The following is a 20,829-nucleotide window of genomic DNA, read 5'->3' as shown; positions in this document are numbered from 1 at the left end:
ACACTTGTTGGACTGGTGTTTGCAGGCTACAGTCTGGGATCTGTGGCTCCAATGCTCACACTTAGCACACACCGTACCTGCTGAGTCATAGAATAGTTAGGGTTGGAAAGGACCTTAAGATTGTCTAGTTCCAACCTCCCTGTCATGGGCAGGGACACCTCTCACTTGTCCTTCAGGGTATCCAGCGGTCAGGTAAATGCTGCTGATTTCAGTGAGTCAGTGCTGAGCTTTACTGAGTAGAAACAATCCTGTTCCAGCCCTGGAAATGGTGCAGAGGAGCCTTTCCCTGCCTGCAGCACCTGTCTGTCCATCCCTGGTGGTATCTGGCCTGCAGTCAGTGCTCATGTGTTTTTGCAGGCCCTGTGCACCAGCCCCAGCAGCTCGGTCGCTTACACAGAAGCACTTGTCAGAAGCATGCTGCCTTTCAGCGGTGTCAGGGTCCTCATAGACTAATTCCCTTAAAGAAGGGGCGCGTTACCGAGGCCGGTGATGCCAGCACGGCCCCTCCAGCATTCCCCAGTCTCTCAGCATCCTGCCACCGGGCTCCACAGCTGGATGTAGCCCGCAGGAAAAACGCGGGGAGCAACGAGGTGAAGTCAACCCCGTCCCTGCTCCCGCCAGGTGGCCCTCACGCGTTTGATTTCACTCCGAGCGGCCGGGGAGCGCTCCGCGGGCGCTCGGTGAATCCACGAGGGATGCGAGACTTCCCGTCCCTTCATTTCGGCAGCATGCGGTGCGGAGTCCCGAACGCTCCAGGGCCGGACCCCCGCCTCCTTCCCCCGCCTTTCTCGGTGGTCCCCCTGTTTTCCTGGGTCTGAAGGTAGAGTCCTACCTACAGAAGGAGAAGCACTGGGGGACTTCAGGAGGGTGCAGAGCTGGAAACGTTGCTAAGCTGGACCCTGCAATGGGGGTTACAGACCATGTCTAACACATGTACCTTGCCCAGGTACTGGGCTCCAGGGGCAGGTGGCTGCTTCTTGCCCTTGGTCTTTGCTGTCAGCAGCTGCCAGATGCTGCCAGTGATGCTTTATACTTTTTGAGAGCAAGGGACAGTTTGGGAAGCAGTGAATTAGGTGGTAACTTATTTTCCTGTCAATCTCAAAAATAAAGACATTTGACTCCTTACCCATTACCCCGACATTTGAGTTTTAACTTTATGGTAGTGTTATAATATTGAGAAATTCAAATAGAGCTTCTCAGCTTGCAAAATTATGAATTTGAGGTTTTGGCACTAGTGTAAACCAGTTCTTGATCCTGGATTTCCTAATGTTTGCATCTTCCTCTCATTTTCCCTTTGAGAACAATACCGGATCTGGCACTTTCATACTGTACTGTTACTGGAGTATTTTAGTGCACTAACTAGTAGATTTGTTTAGGCGCAGAAAGGTTCTGCCCGGACATCACTGCTGTAAGCTTTTCCATCTGCATGCCCCCATCCTGACCTTGATCTACTGTAGGGCTGCGAAAGGTCGTTCATGCTCCAGCCTGTAGGCTTTCCTATAGGCATTAGCTTTAGGGGGTTCAAGTTGTTGAAGGGGTTTTCTATTGATAAATGGATTGAGACCCATATTGTAATCTCACATCATCAAACATTCACCAGATACTCTTGGTCAGTACTGACAGAGCCAGGTTTGAACTAGTGACCTGGCAGTAAAAGGTCCCATTAGCAATTTCCTTAAACTGTCAAGTCTTTGGATAACAGGAATGAAATGTGATAGGTTTGGTTTTTTCCACAGGTAAGGGCAATGGGTTTCTGCCTAGTTTTTATTTACTGACTGTGTTACCAAAACATTTTGTGTTGAAGCCTTCATGCTCCCATGTAAGGAATCACAAATACAAAGGAAAGGGTAGGAAGTACAAAGCTGGGTGCATCACCCAAGTGCAGGCCCTCTGCAAGGGTAGTGACACGGTGCTGCAGTGCCACGTAAACTTCACCCATTTGTCCCCCTGACTGGGGAGAGTGGTGGAGAATCGTGGTGGCAAATCCCACCCCATCCCACCCTCACCATGCTTCACACACATCCTGTGCCAAGATGGATGCGGGCTGTGTGTGTGTGCTGCTCTCCATAAGCAATAAAAGCAGAGACAGGCATATAGAAAAGCTTCTTTGGCTCACGTCACACTGTTCTTTTAGCAGCAATTTTTGTATCCAAGTTCTTTCTCTCTTTACAGAATCATTTTAAGAAATAATGTGTGAGAAGGGGGAAAAAAGAATTACCTCCGGCAGTCATGTTATAATGGCTCTTGTGCTGACAGCCCTTTGGGAACAGTGGCAGCAGCAGGGTAAGTATATATGACATCTTTGTAGTGATAAAGAAACAAATAAATGTTCCCATTAACACTCCATCAGGTCAACAGCTATTCCAGACCAGCATGTTAGAGGAACCGGCTTGATTCATATCATCTACGACATGTTTCTCTTGCAACACATCTTCTGGAAGGCACATAAACCAGAGGTCCTGCTCTAACCAGGTGGAGTCATTAAAGAATCAGTGAACTTTTTACAAGTTGTTTGAAATACCCTGGCTAGAATCCAGCTCCAGTGTTGTTGCTGTGTCTGTTTAACAGTTCCTTCATCACACCATGACAATGACTCTGTTTCAGTGCTGGAGGAAGTAATTTCTTTCTAACATCGATTGTAACACATTTTTTGGGAGGCTTCTGAATGCTTCCTAAGCCCTGCAGTGAGATCAGTGGGATGGGAACCTTTCCATAACAATCTGCTCAGGAAGCATGAACAGCATTTGTATATCATCCATAATGAATGTGTGTGCATATGGAAGAGGCACACATGCACACAGATGCCTGCTCAGACGAGCTGCCCTTTTCCTAAGCAAGTCAGAGCAAGCTGTGTGTGAATAAAGACTGCAATGCCTCATTCCCTGCACAAATACTTGGTAGCAAACAGCAGCTTCCAACAAAATTTCCATTGGGAACAGTGTTTAAGCACACTTTAGTGCTGCTTAAAATGCAGGCTTTAAAACAGGTACAGATTTTCTAACACAGAATAACCCAAATTCCTAATGAGCGTGGTGCTTTTTCTCATTCAATGGGCTGTTCTCTGGTTTTCTCTTCACCTTCCTTGCTTTTTCACCCAGGCAGAATAGTTAAGAAAGTTCCTGAGAAGGCGCCTGAGAAGTCCAAGTGGTTTTCCTCAAGTCACACAGATCCTGGACAAAGATAAAACCAAAGAAATCCCCTGTTGTGGATCACACAAAGTGGAGACTTGAACTTTGAGTTGTCCAAAGCTCTGGAAAGTACGTATAAAAGTGAGTATCTTTTATATTTTAAATGTCATTGCAACTAAAGTGCTTCAGTGCTGTGCCCTGGCAAAATCTCCCTGGTCAGAGGTATGCTCCTGGCTCCAGGCAAAATGTCTGAGCCCAGATGATGAACTTGTGATTTCAACAGAAACAGAACTAAGACCTTCTGATGTTACCATGAATGCCAGAGAAAATGGGTTTCAAAATGACCAGCGAAAAAACCCACAGCCAAATCCTGAGCATTTAGATCCTACACACAGAGAGCTGACCTTGCTGCATTAGCAAGCATTTTGCCTCTCCTATCACCCCTATTTGAACGAAGAGCCTGAGACTTTGGAGGATGCCCTTCAAAAGAGTTTGTGCACCTTTTAAAATCGAAATCCCAAGATGTAAAGTCCTCAGAGTTTATGTAGGCATTTAACAGGAGATATGGATTCCTGAGTCACTTAAATACTTCTGATAATATTCAGTCTTGATTCAGCAAAGCATGTGACAACTTTAGGAGATATTTAAATCCATTCCATTTAATGTGCTTAAACTCATCCTCTCAGAGGGAGTACATGTCTTTGGGCTTCTCCCTTCCCTCTTAGATGGGAGACACGTACTTACATCTCCCTGCAGCCAATAGCAGTTGATTAGATGTTTACATGCTTTGCTGAACTGACAATGTAAAAAATCATAGCGAGATTTTGTGTGATAAAATAACCATAATCTGCCCAGTGGCTGCCAGCATGAACAAATAAGTACAAGCTAGCCTTGAACGTACTGCAAGCTTGTGTGAGTACTGTGGGGAGCGGGAATTTTCACCTGGCTGTAGAGTAGTGCAATTTCCACTGATAAACTAACAAAACAGGTTTCATCTGCTCTGATGAGTGAAAGCAGAGGGTTTGCCCCTTTGGGGCTTGTAGGGCCGCCAGGAAGCTCTCAGGGTGTGTTCTGTGGACAGGCCGTCGTGTCCTCGTTGCTGACACTCAGCCGGCGGCCCTACTGACCCCGGAACGGCAGTAACACTCTCGTAGCTGGACAGGACCCGACGCCCGTGCCCCGGAACGGCAGCGCGACGTGCTGTGTGAGCACCGGCAGTGTGTGGGGTGGCCCATGGCAACCCGCTCCCCGAACCCGGACGGGCAGCCCTGCCGCGCCCCGCCGGTGCTCAGCGGTCGGCTTGGTGTCAGACGCGGGTCCCCATGGGGCGGGGGAGGCGCTGAGGGTGCTGCTCCCCAACCCCGTGTCCGCCCCACGATGCTGCCCGTCGCGGTGCCGGCGGGAGCAGTTCCCCTCAGTGGCCACCAGGTGGCGCCGTGACCACACGGCGCTGCGGCCCCGGCACCGCGCCCCCCCCCGCACGGCCCCGAGGCGCTCAGTTCCACCGAGGGGGGAACACCGGGTCCCGCACCCCCCGTCCCGGGCACCCCGCGGGGGTCCCCCCTTTCCTCCCCCCTCTTGCAGGCCAGGCGGGAGGAGATTTCCTTCAGTGCCCCCTGCTTCCCACCCGCGGGAGTTAACCCTGCCCCGGGCCAGCAGAGAGGTGAGCCCCATCCCGGGCAGGGCAACCCGGGGTCCCCAGTCCCCAAGGGGCAGGGGGGCAGGAGGATAAAAGCTCCTACTCGAAACGTTTCCATCTTGGTCACCTGCTATTGGTTCTTCGAGGCAGCTGGGGTAAAAGTGGGGTTCTGTCCTTATCGTGCTGTGGACAAACTCTCTGCCTCACCCCAGAGACATCCAGGCCCCTTCCTCCTGATCAGAGCATCATATCCCAGCCCTCAGTCTTTTGAGCCTTTTTCTTCTCCTCAGGAGCAAGCCAGGAACAAGGAATAAAACACCCTGTGTAGCTGAACAGTGTCATCACCTGCAAGGGCGGGCATTGGATTCATCTGTGGATGGGAAGGTTTTGAATTGAAACAGGAGCTTGTTTGCTATAAGGAAAATAGTCATGAAAAGTGCCTTTTCTGCAGAGGATACGGTGAACTGCTCCCAAACCCCCAAGCCCCTTTCACCTCTGCATCAGCAGAAAGTGCAGGTATGTGCTCAGAGTGCTCTGCTTTTGGTCCCACCTTGAGAGGAGAGGCTGCTTTTCCCTTTTCCCTCATCGGCACAGCTCCGTTGTTCATCTGCCTCCTTCTGAGAAGAGCAGGAAAGAGCATGGTCCCTTTGGGGGTGTCTCATCCAGCTGCAAAGGTCAGGGAGGAGAGAGCAGAGGCTTTTCTCTTGGAAATTCCTATTTCCAACCACTTCTTTCCTCCCTTAGGGTCTGGGCAGAGCAAAGCAGTGCCTGACTTGTCCCACTGTGCTGGGAGCCCCGTGGCACAGGGAGAGGGACTGGAGGCAGGAGGAGGGAGTTGTTCTGGATAAACTCCAGGTCAGAGGGGAGAGGGGCCTTGGGCCCACTTGAAACTGTGTCAGGGCAAGGGAGAGGCCTCTCCCCATGCAGGAGACTCCTGTGCTCTGAGACCTCTGCCTCCAGCCTCACAGGGGCTGTGCTTGTCTCCTGGATTTAGACCTCCTTCCATGGCCCCTTGTTCAAAGACCTCAAAAACAGCTGGTCCCCAGGAGCCCTGTTTTCTCCTGTATAGGACATGCAAGCCAGGGCTGGCCCTTTCCTCCTCCTTTCCAGTGTCACCCCATCCCAGCTTCTGTCATGCCTGGGGACCATGTCCTGGTCCTGTTTATAAACTGCTCCTGCCTGTGCTGCAAAGCTGCAGTTTATGGGTTTGCATTGCTGGGGTAAAATCCACAGCTCAGCTGTGTGGCTCTTGCTTGCTTTGGGAGAGAAGCATTTCCTCACCCCTGGGAGCAAATCACAGCCTGCAAACTCTGTGTGTGCTTAATTCTGCACTGTATGTTGGGAGCGTTTCACTTGCAGGGAACCTCTCTGCAACGTGCCCGATGTCCTTCTGCAGCAAACCAGCTCAGTGCCAAGCCCCAGCAGCCCACCAGGGATCCCCCCATGGCAGGCTGCGAGCATCCTCCCGCTCCTTTGCCATGCTGAGGGAAGGACAAACCCAGCCTTCCACATGAAACACCCTCCGGCCTCAGCACCGGCAGTGGTGCACACGCAGCAGCCTCTCTGCTGCAGTCAGAGTGCGGTGGTTTTGATCCAGAGACCGGACCCAGGAGTGTAGAGTGCTAAAGACAACTGGGAATTCTTAAAAATGCCAGCCCTGGTGTCCTGGGGCTGGCCCCTGTGGGTGGATGGAGCACAGAAGTCTCCTGCCAGCTCCTATTTTTCTTTTTCTCTCTTTTTTTTTTCCCCTAAAAAGTCCTGACTTTCTCACCCCCTCCTTGTTTCAGCCCTGCTTTTCTTTCACACTCGTCCTGTGGGGGTCGAGCAGTGTTTAACTCTTTCTCTCTTGCAACAATTAGTGGCTTTGAGACTTTCTAAGACCCAGGTGCGGCATCCCCCCAGCCTCAGCAGGAGCCTCCAGGAGCTGGCTGCGTGTTGAGCACAGAGGAACGTGTATGTGTGTGTGCAAGGAGGAACATAGCGGAGAACTTGTCACTTTTATTGTCGTGGCTGGCGGTCCCTGCCCGGTGGAGCTGTTGTCAGAGTGCTCCTGGGATGGTGTTCCCTGCAGCATCCAGGAAAAGGCACGGAAACGGTCCCCTGATCCTCTGAACAGATCTGAAGGGCAAAATCTGCCAACTGCTTAGTATATTGATTCAAATGCATTATTCCTCCCTGGGCAGATCCCGATCCTGGGAAAGGAGCAATCAGTGCAGGTGCAAATAGCTTTTAATTGCAAAATGTATCTCACCATGGAGGCATTTATGCTGGATATGATACAAGTGATAGAGCAGCAGCCGGAGGAAAACCAATATGCCAGAGCACTGCAGGGACCAAACTATTTCTATGCAGTACCTATGGCGTAAATATTCATGTATGGCTGTTCTTCCACATATCCCTGAGATATGACACAGTAGCATTATGTGAAGATTCAAATATCATCTGCAGGGAATGTGAAAACTTGCTCTTTGTAACGGTTCCCGTGTGAGAGTGCAGCATACTTGGGATGTGGATGTTTCGTGTGTGGACTCTCCTAAAGCCACATCGGCTTTGGGGCTCGGCCGCAGTTTAGCCTTGCCAGAGAGGTGCTGGAAGTAGATTGTGCGCCTACTTTGGGGATCTTTGTTATCTCTGGCTGAGGTTTGGCTGTGTGCTCAGATTCCGCTGCAAACAAAGTGATGTACAGGTGACTGGAAGAATGCCCTAGGGAGTTGTCAGACTGCTTTTAGGGTGCCTACGGGGCTGTATCCCGACGTTTTTGTAGCGTGCTGTCCCTGGGCTAGCTGTGCCCAGCGGGGTTCTGCGCGGACCCTGGAAGGGGCGGTCGGCAGCCGCCTGCCCCACCACCCCCTGCAGCTCCCGGGCAGCATCTTCTGCACCTCGGAGTGGAGGAGAAAGGCGGGGCACGGAAGCAGGCAGAGATAGCCCAGGCACTTCAGTGGTTACCGGCCCCAAAGCTCAGTCCGGGGGTCCCCGTCACCCCTCCGCGGTTTGACATCGCCATGGCTGAGGGCGGGTAGCCCGGGATGCGCCGTGTTTTGTTTCGTTACATGTGCAAACTCCTCGCAAGCCCTTGTTCGGGGGGATAAAACCCGCGCAGCGCAGCCCGTTCCGCGGCAGGAGCCCGCACCGGAGGCGGTGGCCAGAGCCCGGCTACTGGAGCCGCTGGCGAGGATGCGAGTTGTGCTGCAGGGGCAATGGAGGATGATGCGGGGAGCCCGCGGAGAGGTGCGGGCACTGAGCCCGCTGCGTCGCCACTCCGCCAGCCCAGCGGTTCCCCAGGGAGGGCAGGAGCTGGTTCTGGTGTTATTATTTTCCCTAGGAAATAAAAACAACCGGACTTTCTTCCTGAGCTGTCCCGTTAGGAAATGTGCTGCTCCTGCAGAGCCCCGCACCGCTGCCCGGGAGTGGGGCAGGGACGTTAGAGCGGGATGATGGATTCAGTGGGGATTTGGAGGCTCCACTCGTGTTTCCAGAGGCGCCGGTGCTGGGGATAACCCGTTGTACGGGACGTGACCGCGGGGCATCCCCTGCTTTGGTGGACAGCCTGGCGCTGATGAGGGAGCGGAGAGAGCTCGGACACCTCGCGGTTAGCGCTGCCGCTTGTCCCCGCGGCTGTGTGGGAGCGCGGAGCCCTCCCGGCGAGGGGCGGCCCCGGGGGCTGTGGGGGAGATGCGGTGCGGGGAGCGGGGTGTCCGCACCCCAAGCCCCGGCTGTCCCTGGAGCAGCGCCGCCGCCTCGCCCACGAACAAAGGCGCGATCCCGTTAGTGCCGGTGCACCCCCCGCCCCGGGGGGGCTTCGGGGCAACTTTCCCCCGGGCCGTCTGGGAGGGGCTATGCTAATGAGAGGGGCGCGGCCTCGCCCCCGCGCTGGCTCTTTGCGGGCAGTCATTGGCTGCTGCGCCGCGGGGGTGGAGCGCTGACGCGATGTAAATGAGGGGGCGTGGCGTCTGCGGCCCCGCCCCCCGCCCGCCGGGGCTGCGGGGCTCGTGTTCGGCGGCGGGGACAGTCAAAGTGGCTCCCATAGGGAGAGACGGCGAGTCCGCCCGGCGCTGCGGGAGAGGGAGGGGGCACCGGGAGCCCCAGGGTCTCCCTCCGGCCGTCCGTCCGCGCCGCCGCCGCGGGTGCGCCCCTCTCGTTCCCTTCCCGGCGTGCGCCCGGCTACGGCAACTCGCTTCCTGCGCTGCTGAAGGAGGGAGGAGAGAGGAGCGAGGAGCGAGCGCTTCGGCTGGGAGAGGAGAGGAGAGAAGAGAAGAAAGAGGGAGAAAAGAAAGAAAAGAGAGAGGGGAGGAAGGGGGGGAACTTGCCTCTCTTGTCACTGGAAAATGACACTTGATGTAGCAGAGCCTGCCGCAGCTCCCGTTCGTCCTATTGTTTCTTAAACTGCATCTGAGATTTTTTTTTTTCCTTTTGCTTCTTCTTCCTTTTTTTTTTTTTTTTCTGCTGCCATCCGAAGGGGGGGTTTCATACAAAAGGGACTTCAAGTACTCCTCCGGCTTGCGAGAGCTGCAACCAGCCCCCAGCACCCCGCCAGCCCCTCCACGCACCCAAACAAACTGCACACGCAGCGAACAGCAGCGACAAAACCGGGCTCTGATTGCCTCTGGATTTTTTTTTCCCCTTAATGTGCGTGCCTGTATTCGCTTTCTCTGACTTGCTTTGATTCCAGAGATCAGCTGCAGAGAGAGAGAAAGACAGAAAAAGCCCTGTGTAACAGCCCGCTGGCGATTTCATCACTTTTTTTTTGGTTTTTTGAGTAAAGAAGGAAGATTTGCGCTGTTGTTTCTGATTCATGTTTGGGATTCAGGAAAGCATCCAGCGGAGTGGGAGCAGCATGAAGGAAGAGCCCCTCGGCGCGGGGATGAACGCGGTGCGGACGTGGATGCAGGGAGCCGGCGTCCTGGACGCTAGCACGGCCGCTCAGAGGTAGGCAGGCTCCGCGCCCGCGCCCCGGCAGCGCGGCTCCCCACAGGCAGCCTTTTCCCCCCTACACCAGCCCAAAAGCCGGCTCTGGAGCTCTGCTAACAGCAGGGAGCTTCGCGTAGAAGTGGCCAGTTAAATATTTATTCCTCCTGTCCCGTAGCAAGGACTTTTTATCAAATAGTGACAATAATGACAGCAGAGGAGGCAGCCAGCCTCGCTAGGCGAGAATAGGTGTGTTTTAATCTCTCCAACCCACTGTGTTCGCGCGGAGGAAGTAGTTTCCAAAACTATGTTTGCTGCTGATTTAGTCTGAAGATCTCCAAATAACGTTTTCCTCCTCCGATAAGCAGCGACTTGTGCACGGAGGTATCCAAAATATATTTCCCTACCTCTCTCTCTTATCCTACCCAGAATCAGCAGCCTCCCTTCTCCTCCTCCGATAAGCTGGAGTTTTGCAAAGCTTTGTCGGAGAGAAATCTAATTCGAAGTCCCTTTGTAAAACCACTGTCACTTATCTTAGATTTTTAACAAGAAATCCTTTTAAAGAGGAGGTGGGTTTGTCGAAGCTGTGCCCAGACTCGCTTTCTCTCTCATTTCCCCTTCTCCTCATCTTTTTCCCTTCGAAAGAAAAAAAAAAAAAAGGAAATAAAAATAAAGAAAAAGGAAAAAAATAGAAGGAAACCCTGATGCGGATTCGCAGCCTGAGCCCTGGAGCCGGCAGCAGTTTAATGTTGACATCTCCCGGTGTCTCCCACCTCGCCCCGCACCCCTCCCTCTGGAGCCCTCTAAGGAAGGGAAAGTTTCTGCAGGGACAACCCTGAAATATTTCAAGTTGTCTCCTCGGCTCTTTACCCACCGCCCGGCCAGGGGAAGGAAAGCTCGCAGGACCGAAACTGAAAGACCAGGCACATGGGCGCTGGGCTGACAGCTCCGAGCCGACTTTGAGAAGTGGCAGGAGCGATGCCGCTCCGCGGGGCAGCGCGCCGGCGGGGCTGAGCGCGGCTCCTCTCCATGCAGGGCCGGCGGCGGGCGGGCACGGCCCCCGGGGAGGGGTGGTGGGTGCCGGGGGGGCGGCTCGGGGATCACCGGAGGGCGGGATGGGCTCCGGGCTCAGCCGCGCTCCCGGCCGCACAAGGGATTCACTGTGGCAAAGCACGGCTTTCCTCTTGCCCGGAGAAAAGAGCCCCGGGGGGACTCATTGTGTATGTGCGGGATGCTCAGCTCCGGGGGAGCCCAGCCGGGCCCGGCGGGGGAAGGCACGGGCCCGGGAGCCGGCTGTGGGGGTGGAGAAGGGGATGTGAGGCCGCGTCGTCGGGGCTGCCGCTAACCCGCGTCCCTCTGGTCCCAGCGGAGTGGGTCTGGCTCGGGCTCACTTCGAGAAGCAGCCTCCTTCCAACCTGAGGAAGTCCAACTTTTTCCACTTCGTCCTGGCTCTGTACGACCGGCAGGGGCAGCCCGTGGAGATCGAGCGCACCGCCTTCGTGGGCTTCGTGGAGAAGGAGAAGGTGAGTAGCCTTGCGCCCCGCTGGGGCTCGGCCGCCTTCACAGGGCCCTCCCCACTCTGCTCCCCGGGGCCGCGTCTCTGGCGCCTGGCTCTTCCCCAGTCCCGAAGGACAGCCAGGGAGGGGGTTTTCCCTGATCCCTTGCTATGCCCGGGGCAGGGAAGAGGGGGTGACAGCCGCCCTATCCACCCCTGGGGACACCCGATGTGTGAGTGATGGAGAAGCTTCATATGTTTGGTTTTTTTTTCTTCCTTTTTCCTCCGGCGTCCCGTGTCCTTTTTGACTTCAGGAAGCCAACAGCGAAAAGACCAACAACGGGATCCACTATCGCCTGCAGCTGCTCTACAGCAATGGTAAGGGCTGGGAGCCCCTGGTGTCAGCCCCATCACCTCCTGTTGCCTCCTCGGCTGCAGAGCCCACCAGAGGCTGGGAAGCAGCTTCCCACTACTCCCCTCGCCCCGCGCATCCTTGCGGCCTCGGCCAAGCGCTGCTGGGACCTGGGCAGCCTCGAGCAGGAGCCCCAGCGGGCCCGAGCCCTCTGGCGAGCCCCGGCGCGTTGCCGGCAGCCGGCCCCGCTCCTCACACCTGTGCCTTGTTTCAGGGATCAGGACGGAGCAGGATTTCTACGTCCGACTCATCGACTCCATGACCAAGCAGGTAGGTGTTGCGGAACGGCCGCGGAGGGGTGCTGGGGAGGTGGCAGCCGTCGGGGTGGCCCCAGGGAATGCAGTGGGGCGGCCCGCGGAGGCGAAACCCGCCCCCGGAGCGGAGTGGCCCTGGCACCACGGTGAAAAGGCTGCGGGGAAGTGGGTCCTTGCTCTGTAGCGGCAGGGGCTGCGGGGCCTAGCCGCGGGGCCGACCCCGGTGATGGGGCTGTGCAGAGGGTCCTCGCTGGACCCTGCCTACCGCAGCGCTTAGGGAGCGCCGGAAAATGGTGCTCCTAAAGGCGATGCTGCAGCCGCCCTTGTTCAGGCTGGGGCCGAGTTTACAGTTTAATTAATAAGCATTAATCTGCGGGCTCCCCCGGCGCACCGAGCTCCGTCAGCGCCAGCCGCTGCCCAGGCGCGGGGGCTCCGTCTGTCCGTCCGCTCGTCCTGTGTTCGCGCCTCCGCCGGGCCCCGGGTGAAAGGAGCGATCAGATCGGGGCACGTTCGCCTGTCGGAACAGCCCCCCCCCCGAAATGCGTGTCGGGCTGCGGGTCTTCAGACCCCGGCAGTGGCTTACCCCTAGTTGTAAGTTGCTCTTTAGCTTCGCCCCCGGCGTGTGCCTACCTGTACAATATACTTTCCTGTAGGAAAACAGCATTTTTACGAAGGGAGTATCCAAAGAAATCGATTCTCCCTTTTTCAAAAACATTGCTACTCCAGCATATTCTTCTGCTTCTGTCAGAACATTTTCCTCTTCTGTTTTTTTTTAAGTAGTTGGGATGCTCTTAAGTCTTTTAATCCTTAAGATACGTTTTTCCCCCTCCTAAACTGTTGTACTTGTTAAAGAAAATTCTTAAATTTTATTTAGGAAAAAACATCCAGCTTTTTCTGTACCGATAGGAAAAGTCAGCTCCTGTATGTTGTCTGTAGGGAAAAAACCCTTGGCTTGTATTTTTTCTCTACAGCAAAACATAAAGCTCTAAGGGCTGAGTTTGTTTTAGAAAACTCTCTTTGATGGTCCCAAAACATCTTTTCCTGCTATTGAAGATTGTCTTTCAACAGTAAAAAAAAAAAAAAAAGGAAAAAGGGAACTTGGATGAATTTTACCAGACAATCCGCTATGTGTCTGAACTCTGTTAAACTACACACTTCTAAACACAGCCCATTCCCTGAAGGAATTAAAACAGCAGCAACATGCTCTTCTTCATAACAAATCTTGAGAAAGCATTTGCTGCCATTCCTTGTTTTTGAGGCATGGAATGGTTCGTTTGTGCTAAAAGTAACAAATCTTCCTGCTATATGAACTCTTAGTCCTTTTGGGGCTTATGTCTTTCATATGAGAGAGACTATCAATAAATATCATCTCGAAATAGCTCTCCTATCGTTACGGAAATGCAAAAGCCTCTGCTCATAACCCTACTGAAAACAGAGCCCTGAACTCATGTAGAGCAGCGGATTCAAAATAATTTTCTTAACAAAGGCATCTTGCATATGAAGAGTTCATCCTAAGGCACTGTTTGACCTCTTGGTCTTTCATTATTATCAAGTCATCAGAGGGTCTTTGGAAAGAAAGGGGGAAAAAAACCCGAGATACAGTTTATTTGTAAAACCTACCATGTAGCTTTAAAGCACATTCACAATGAAGAAGGAGGTGGGGGGGGAAAAGTCTGTCTGATTTCAGGAAGTCTTAGGAAAACAAAGTTAGTACAAATTACAGATTTTGGGGAAAGTGCAGTGGGGTTGAGAAGGACGGATTTATGAACAAAAGCTCTTCGAACTCAGGTTAGGAAACAGGGAGTGCAGGGCTATTTTAGCCACAAACATATTTGCTTACGCAGTAATTTCATGTATATAATTTCATTAGGCAGGACTATAACTGCTTATGAAAAACAGGGCATTGTCATGTCAAAACTGTGGTGTGTGCGGCTCCCAGATTTTTTGGGGGCCCAGGGGCTGGATTCTCCCTCTTCTTTTTTAACTCTTCCTTTTGGAAAGTGAAATTATTTCTGATTTGGGATCACTTTGGTGGCTGAATGCTTATTAGGAAGTGAAGTACAACACATGACAGAAGCTCACCCAAACGTTGAATATATCATTTATAGTTCACGACAGTGAATTATACAGAAGATCTCGAGTAACTTTCAAATCATCAAACTGTAATTAAATATTGCAAAGACTGTCTGAAAATTCTTTAATTTTTAATGAAAGTTAAATGTATTGTCAGTCTGCTTGAAGGTGTAGTATTTTAATGCATGACGCTCAGAACAAACTGGATAATGAAATGATTACTTTTAAATGAAACTGTTGCAGAAGCGTACATGTTTCAGCTGGCAAGTATCTTCTCGATACTCTCACATGCACATTCACACACTCAATAATTGTAAATTCTCAGACTGAAATTACAGATACTCTGAGGTTTCTGGTGGCAAATTAAAAATCCCACAGAAGCAAAGCTCGGGTGAGTTAGGTTCCTCAGAACATACAGGAATATATCTGTGGCTCTTCCTATTAAATATGCTTTTTTTTTTTTTTTAAATATGGACACATCAGGTTTAAATGTATTCTCTTTGTCTCACAGCTATAAAATGCAGGGTTTTGTATAGTGGATTATTAAGTTAGGTAAGATAAAATAAAATCCGTCCTCTGAATCAGACCCAGATTTCTGTATGTAGGATCGCTGTTCATGGTCTAACATAAATACCCCATTAGCAGCATGTATTATAACTGCAGGTAGACAGGCAGGGATTTGCTGTGCTAGATGCTGTGTATGTATAGATGTTCCTGATACGAATAAGTCAGGGGCTTGTTTGTGTGTCTGTACCCAACTAAGAAACTCATGGTGAGAATCCTTTCATAGGTGGAGCACAGGGACCTATGTGTCCTGGTGCGCGCGTGTCTATTCTCTGTCTGCAGTGATGCGGTGTGGGAAGCAGGGCTAGAGAGTGGCATGACTGAAAGGACCAAGAATTGTGTTATGAACCGCATCCCAGGGCAGATCTGGGCTTTAGGTGTGAGCTCTGTGTGTGCTATCCCAAAACATGAGCTCTTGCCGCATGTCTGCTCCATGGTAGCCTGGGCTGTGGGACTTCCGAATGGGAAACTCAGGCAGGATCGGTCTCAAAGTGCATTATTTTGAGTTATACTGGGGATAATGTGCTTAGCCTTGGGTGGTGGTTCCAGAGCAGTGTTGGGTAAGATGGCAATTCCGTGTCTTTCAGGGGTCTCGCTACATTTCCAGAATGTGTCCCTGTCATTTAAAATTAGTGAATACTACGCACAAATCGTTAGTGTTGCAGGGAAGTTCTTTTCAGTTACAGTAACAACATTCAGCGTCAATACTGCTTTAATTACATTTTCTTTTATGTTATCTTGGCACCTCATTTTATGTAGGGATCGCATTCCTAATGTGTTCAAAACCCTGTAGGATCCCAAACTTTATAGCCGTTGCTTTCCGTAAAGCAGCAGCTCTTACCGCAGTAGGTCTGGCTCTAACAATGATGCATTTTGAAATTGCCTGCAAAACGTGAAATATGTCTGCTCTAATAAAAACGGAGGTTTTAGGCCAGTCTAAGGATTTTTAATGTATTTACGGAGAAGAGATGCCTTCTATTTCTTCAGCTGTATTTTCATAAAGTTGATATATTTCGCTATTAGGAAAGATGGAGGAAATAAATCTGCAATACTTGTTCCCCACCCATTTTTGCTTCAGCTGTTCTCATCCATAAGATATAACGGATGCTAATATGGCTCAGGCATCTTAAAAATCATAAGTTTTGCACGATAGCTATTGTCTATTGCAGTGAGCCCTCATGAGTCAAAATCCTTCCTTCAGAGTTCGACTCTGTTTATATTTTGCTTTTCCCCCCAGTACTTTAACTCTGGATGCAAATGTTTTTTTCTGTTGACTTCTCTATCATTCTCTGATGTCTGCAGACATCTGATCAGCTCTCTATTCTGTGCATAGCACGGCCCTTCTTGGCAGCTACACACATGGAAAAAAAAATGTTATCAATAAGTTCAGAGGAGCCTCAGCACACTCGGAGAAAATTCACACAAACATAAAACAAAACCTAACCCCTGTGCCGGGGAAAGTTTATGTTGCGCCAGATTTTAGCAGCTTTCTTGTGCCTTTGGTGAGATGTCAGAAGCGCAGGTGATATTAATTTTCTTGTACAGAGAGGAATGGAGAAGTTTGGAATTTGCATGCATGATCAGGACCTGTGTTTGGGAAAATGTAAACTCATCACAGTGGAAAATGTGTTGTTTGGAGTCTGAGGGTGAAAACAAAGCTGAGGATTTTGGAGAGACTGCCTGAGCCAGATGGCCTGGTGCATTCCCAGTCTGGCAGCCCAACTGCTCCCTCCTGTATAATATACAGCCATTTGTTCTGGGATATTTACGCTAGAGCTGTTTCCATGTGAATGTTTGAAAACCATTAAAAATGAACATATTAGGAGAGATAAATTTATTTAATTTGTGTGAATACGTCGATAAGCAGGCTGTGTATCAAAGGCAGAGGGAGCCTGCATAAAATAATTAGATGCTTCTGAATTGTGCATTGAGAGAGACAGCAAGAGCTAACTGTCTTCGCCCCAGGACCGAGTGCTGTGCTACTTGTCTGGGGTAAACCTCACTAGGATGAGTCAAAATTCTGCCTGGGGAAAGAGTAAAAGCTTGGGTGATTAAGGGTTAAGTATTCAAAGCCAAATAAATGTATTTCACAGTATTTTCTGCGTAGATATATAGCGGATACAAGCCTAATCCTCTCTGGGTGAAATTCTGGCCCATCTGAAGTCAATTGCATAGCTCCTATTGAATTCGGTGGGGCCAGGATTTTATTTTCTCTCTGTGTGTATGGCTGTATACGTCATTCCAAATCATTCTAGTTCTGTTTTTGAAAGGACCCTCATTTTAAACAACTTTTTCTCTCTCCTTTATTTCAATAATGAAGATAGTTTTTGTTTTGTGAAACAGATGAGGAATTTGAAAGCAAGTGGATTTCGGTGCACGTTGCTGATTTCTCTCCTTCTCTTACTCTCTTAAAATCAAGGCCATAACTGAACAATATAATGACCATGATCTCATTCCTTCAAGATTGTTTTTCGTCCAGTTCAGAAAGCAGGATTGCTTGACTGGCAAACTGACACCATGAAATGATCCTGCCCTCACTTCTATCAGCATAAATCTGGATTTAGTCAGGAATAGTTAAGGACAAAATCTGGCTTTATATTTTTCCAGCTTATTCATCAACTCTTTTATAGCTCTATCCTGCCATCTTTACTGGGGAAAAAGTGGCTTAAATGAGAACTGTGCTCCTGACTTTTATATTATCCCCCTTCCTTTTATTTCATTTTATGACATTTTTGTAAATGAACCTCACTGCTGTAAAGTTTAGGCAAACCACTGAACGCACTTGTCATCTAGAAGTGACTGCGGAGGGCTCAGTTTAGTATTTTTATTTGCTGGCAAGCAGTGAATTGCATTTGATTCAACTTTTTATGCAGCTTTATTTAAATGGAAGTGAAAAAGCCTTCTATTTCGACATTAATTTTTTGGGGTCTCATTTTTTAAGTCCGTTGGTGCCCGAGTTATCGTTACTCACTGGGGCTTCTTGTAGAAAGCTTACTTGGAGGAGTAATGGTTTACGAAAATGGAAGATGAATTCTGTGGGGAAATATTTAAGCTGTTCATGAGGAGCAAAGTTATTTTGCACCACGCAGGAAACAACACCGAGTTTAAACTACGCAAAGTAAACAAAAAGAAAAAAGCAAAGTCTACAATCGTGCAGTTCCTTCGCTGGTGTTTTGTTGTGCAACACCAGTGTGTATTTGCAGGCTTATTTTTAGCTCTGCTGTGGTCTAAGTTTATACACTATAACTTTCACTTTATCTCTCATTAATGTGATCCCTATTTGACAAAATCACGATGGTGTCAGCACGACAAGGAATCCCGCCGCCACCAGCCCATTTTAAAGCCTGAACTTTAAAAAAATAACAATAATAATAAAATATGTATTTTTAAATAGGGTAAGTTTTCAGATTTTGCAGTTAAAAATCTTCACAACAACAACGTTGTAGACCCTTCCTGTAAAAATACTCCTGGCAGCTATAATGATCTGAAACTTTAGCAGTTCCTGTTTCCTTTTTGAAACTAATTGTAGAATTAGTGCTTTAGAGCAACGCAGTTTGCAGGAGGGCAGAGTAGCTGCAATGCTCTCAGGCAGCCATTCATGGAAGTAAACAGTTGGCGCTTTACACACCCGTTCGCGCAAGTAAATTAGGACATAGGAATGGGAACTGGGGATGAGCTGCTTGGAAATGAGCTCGGCAATTTCTCCTGCTTCCTAGAATTTCCTAGGAATTCCAGCAGGAATAGGGTATGCGGGAGTATCTGTGCTTAATGCGGAGAAAACACAATGTGGATGGGTGCAACATCGGTAATTAAATGCAAATAAAGTGAAAAGCAAATCCGTAACGTTAGAGGAAGGCAGAAGAATGTCATGCACGCAAAGAAAGGGATCACTGATGCTAAACACAATAGACAAGGTGATTATGTACCACAGTGTTGACTCTGCCCGTTCATTATTGCTATTTAGTTGAGTTATTTAAGCGGGTACCTGGAGGTTAAGTAAGCACAGCAGCAGGAAGAGAGAGGGGAGGGGAAAAAAAGAAAGTAAATGCTGTGTTCTGGTTTGTCATTTCTCGCGCTTCCTTGGCTTCACTGGCAACAAGATAACCCATAGTGGGTAAATTTATTTTATTTTCCTGAAGTCTTAAGAAGAGCAGGCCAAGTTGAGCAGTCCTCTCTGAGGCACTGTTCATGCTGTGATTGTCTAGAGGTGAATGGGCACTGGAGGTGTTTGTCTCCACTAATAGCCTCAAGGGTAGATCTGTTCTTTACCCCCATGCTCTGCACTCTCAGAGGCAGATTATTCTTTAATTATTAAGTCTGAAAAGTGCCATGAGCTTCTCCCTTGCCTGACCTGTCCTACTGCTAAGGGGGTTTGGGGTTTTCTGGAATGTTTGCAGTGTCCCCGCTGACCAGCCCCGTCAAGTGTCAGCTGGTTCCTTTGGTTCCCTGGTTTTGGCTGAAGGTTCTTCTCCCCATCTTCCCCTTTAATGCAGGAAATGAGGATTGTTAGAGTTTGTCCCACCTCCTGCTGTAAGCACATGGATGAACTTCCAGGGCTTCTTGCAAACCATCTATAACTGTCTTGGGCACTGAAGTGGAAGTGCCTCAAGGTGTGGGCCAGCAATTGAGCAGGGACATAGGGTCCTAGCTGGTGTCAGGGGGGCTTGCTGGTGTCTGTGCTGCAGTGACTACATTCGTCCTGTGACAATTTTTATGTCCCCTTCATATGAGTCCTGGGTTCACAGGATTTGTGCCTCACTGGTGGGAATGAGGGGGTAGAAGTCGAATGAGGCTCTTTACCTATTAGCTGCAATGACACCGCCGGCCTCTGTTTTATCAACAGAAACCCCACTGGCTCTCAGGCTTCAGGGGAATGGGTTTAGCAAAACAGAAATGAAAAAATTAAAACTAGCAAAGCTAACAGAGCCCCATTCCTGATTTTTGTTTTTTAATCATTAAATAATTTATAATGCATAATATTAATATTGCTTGTTACTATTAAAATGGTGTTAAGAATCAGCTCATGCTTCCTCAAATTTGTATGTCCTGAGATCTGTGCCTCCTTTGCAGGTACAGCACCTCTTACCCTTGGTGGGTTATATCTGTAAGGGCTGGGAAAGCAGTTCGTATGATATTACTCCAGTATTTATTGCACGAATAAGATAACTTATTTTTTCTCAGTGTTTTCCACACTTCCATTTTAAAGTGGTCTCATTCCATAAAATGTATTTCATCCACATAGCATACTTTTGGGTTTTATTTTCAATATATAGTTTATAGTTAGCTTTATGTATACCCATACCAGGTATAATTTTATTTGCAGAGTTTGTCCCCCAGTTTCTTCTTTTTAAGTCTGTATTTTACAAGCTGAAAAGGTCCAGGGTAAAGCTGATACTCAAATACAGGGGTGGTCATCCCTCCAAGTCTGGGGCTCTAACCATTGATCTTATAACTACAGTGGCACCCTAAAAGATTTAGGAACTTCAATGCCATCAAAAGATGGTGCTATAAAGGCAGTTTCTTTACACTTTTATTTTGTTGCTGGGGGTGTGGTGCTTGGGACCAGGGGTGGTTAGAAAATATCACTCTGTCGTGATCAGATGGAAACCCTGTACTGGGCGGGCTGTGAGTGCTTAATCCACTTAGTGTGTATGCCGATCCCTCACTGTCTCTGCTGGTTCTGCTGCTGGAAGCATTGCAAATGTAAACTCTTCCTGCAATGTGAACGCAGTGTTTCCACAGTTTCAACTTTAAGGATTCTCCCTGTGCTGTCTCAGAGTCAAATTTCTCAAGCTGGTTGATCCTCGGTTTGTTTTGGTATCCTCTGCTCTGGTAGGGCCTGCTTCTCACTTATTTATACCCCTGTAACTCCAGAGCCGCTCTCTGGGAAGTGGTGGATCATGAGGTTCAAGGGGAGAATCAGGCCCAGGCGCTTTCTCAGGAGCTACCAGGAAAATGCTTGGGCTGTGCAGCTTTTGTAATTAAAAATACATGAGCACTCTCTTTTCTGCCCTTATTTTTATTTCTTTTTTAATGAATAGGGCCCAAAGTATATCCAGCCTTGTCCTTTTTTTTTTTTGCCTTTTTTTTTTTCTTTTAATGCTATTAGGTTTATATTTTATTCTGAATTGAAAAGAAAATTGTGGTTGTCTTGACTACTAAAAAACCCCATCCTACACACCACTTCAGAGACGTGCCACGGAGAGGAGGGAATTTAGCTGTACTTGCGCTCTGTTGTTTTCCAACTGAAGGTCTCGGAGCAGGTTCGATGGAGGCACTGTCCCTTTAGCCTGCAGCTTGGCTCCCAACTCTGGGCTGTGCCATTGGCTACAGCGATGTGTTTTTGTTTACTCCAAACC

General features: G+C 49.5%; 1 protein-coding gene across 9 annotated transcripts in view; it reads left to right on the top strand.

The window, feature by feature from the left end:
• Positions 1-8,730: 8,730 nt before the first annotated feature.
• Positions 8,731-20,829, top strand: part of EBF1 (EBF transcription factor 1) — a 279,371-nt gene continuing 267,272 nt past the window's right edge. For 4 of the 9 annotated variants that reach the window (XM_062607528.1, XM_062607527.1, XM_062607526.1 and 1 more), the window contains exons 1-4: positions 8,731-9,693; positions 11,039-11,195; positions 11,482-11,545; positions 11,794-11,849. In XM_062607528.1, the coding sequence (XP_062463512.1) occupies positions 9,560-9,693; positions 11,039-11,195; positions 11,482-11,545; positions 11,794-11,849 (411 nt within the window). In that variant the 5' untranslated portion in view covers positions 8,731-9,559. Of the gene's footprint in view, positions 9,694-9,797; positions 10,746-11,038; positions 11,196-11,481; positions 11,546-11,793; positions 11,850-20,829 lie in introns of those variants that run through there. The other 5 variants (XM_062607532.1, XM_062607531.1, XM_062607530.1 and 2 more) reach the window with 2 other exon arrangements.

The sequence above is a fragment of the Pezoporus occidentalis genome, unplaced genomic scaffold (genome assembly GCF_034315485.1).
Source record: "Pezoporus occidentalis ecotype Australia unplaced genomic scaffold, CSIRO_AGI_Poc_V1 ctg124, whole genome shotgun sequence".
Classification (NCBI taxonomy): domain Eukaryota; kingdom Metazoa; phylum Chordata; class Aves; order Psittaciformes; family Psittacidae; genus Pezoporus; species Pezoporus occidentalis.
This window is presented reverse-complemented; position numbering and strand designations above follow the sequence as displayed.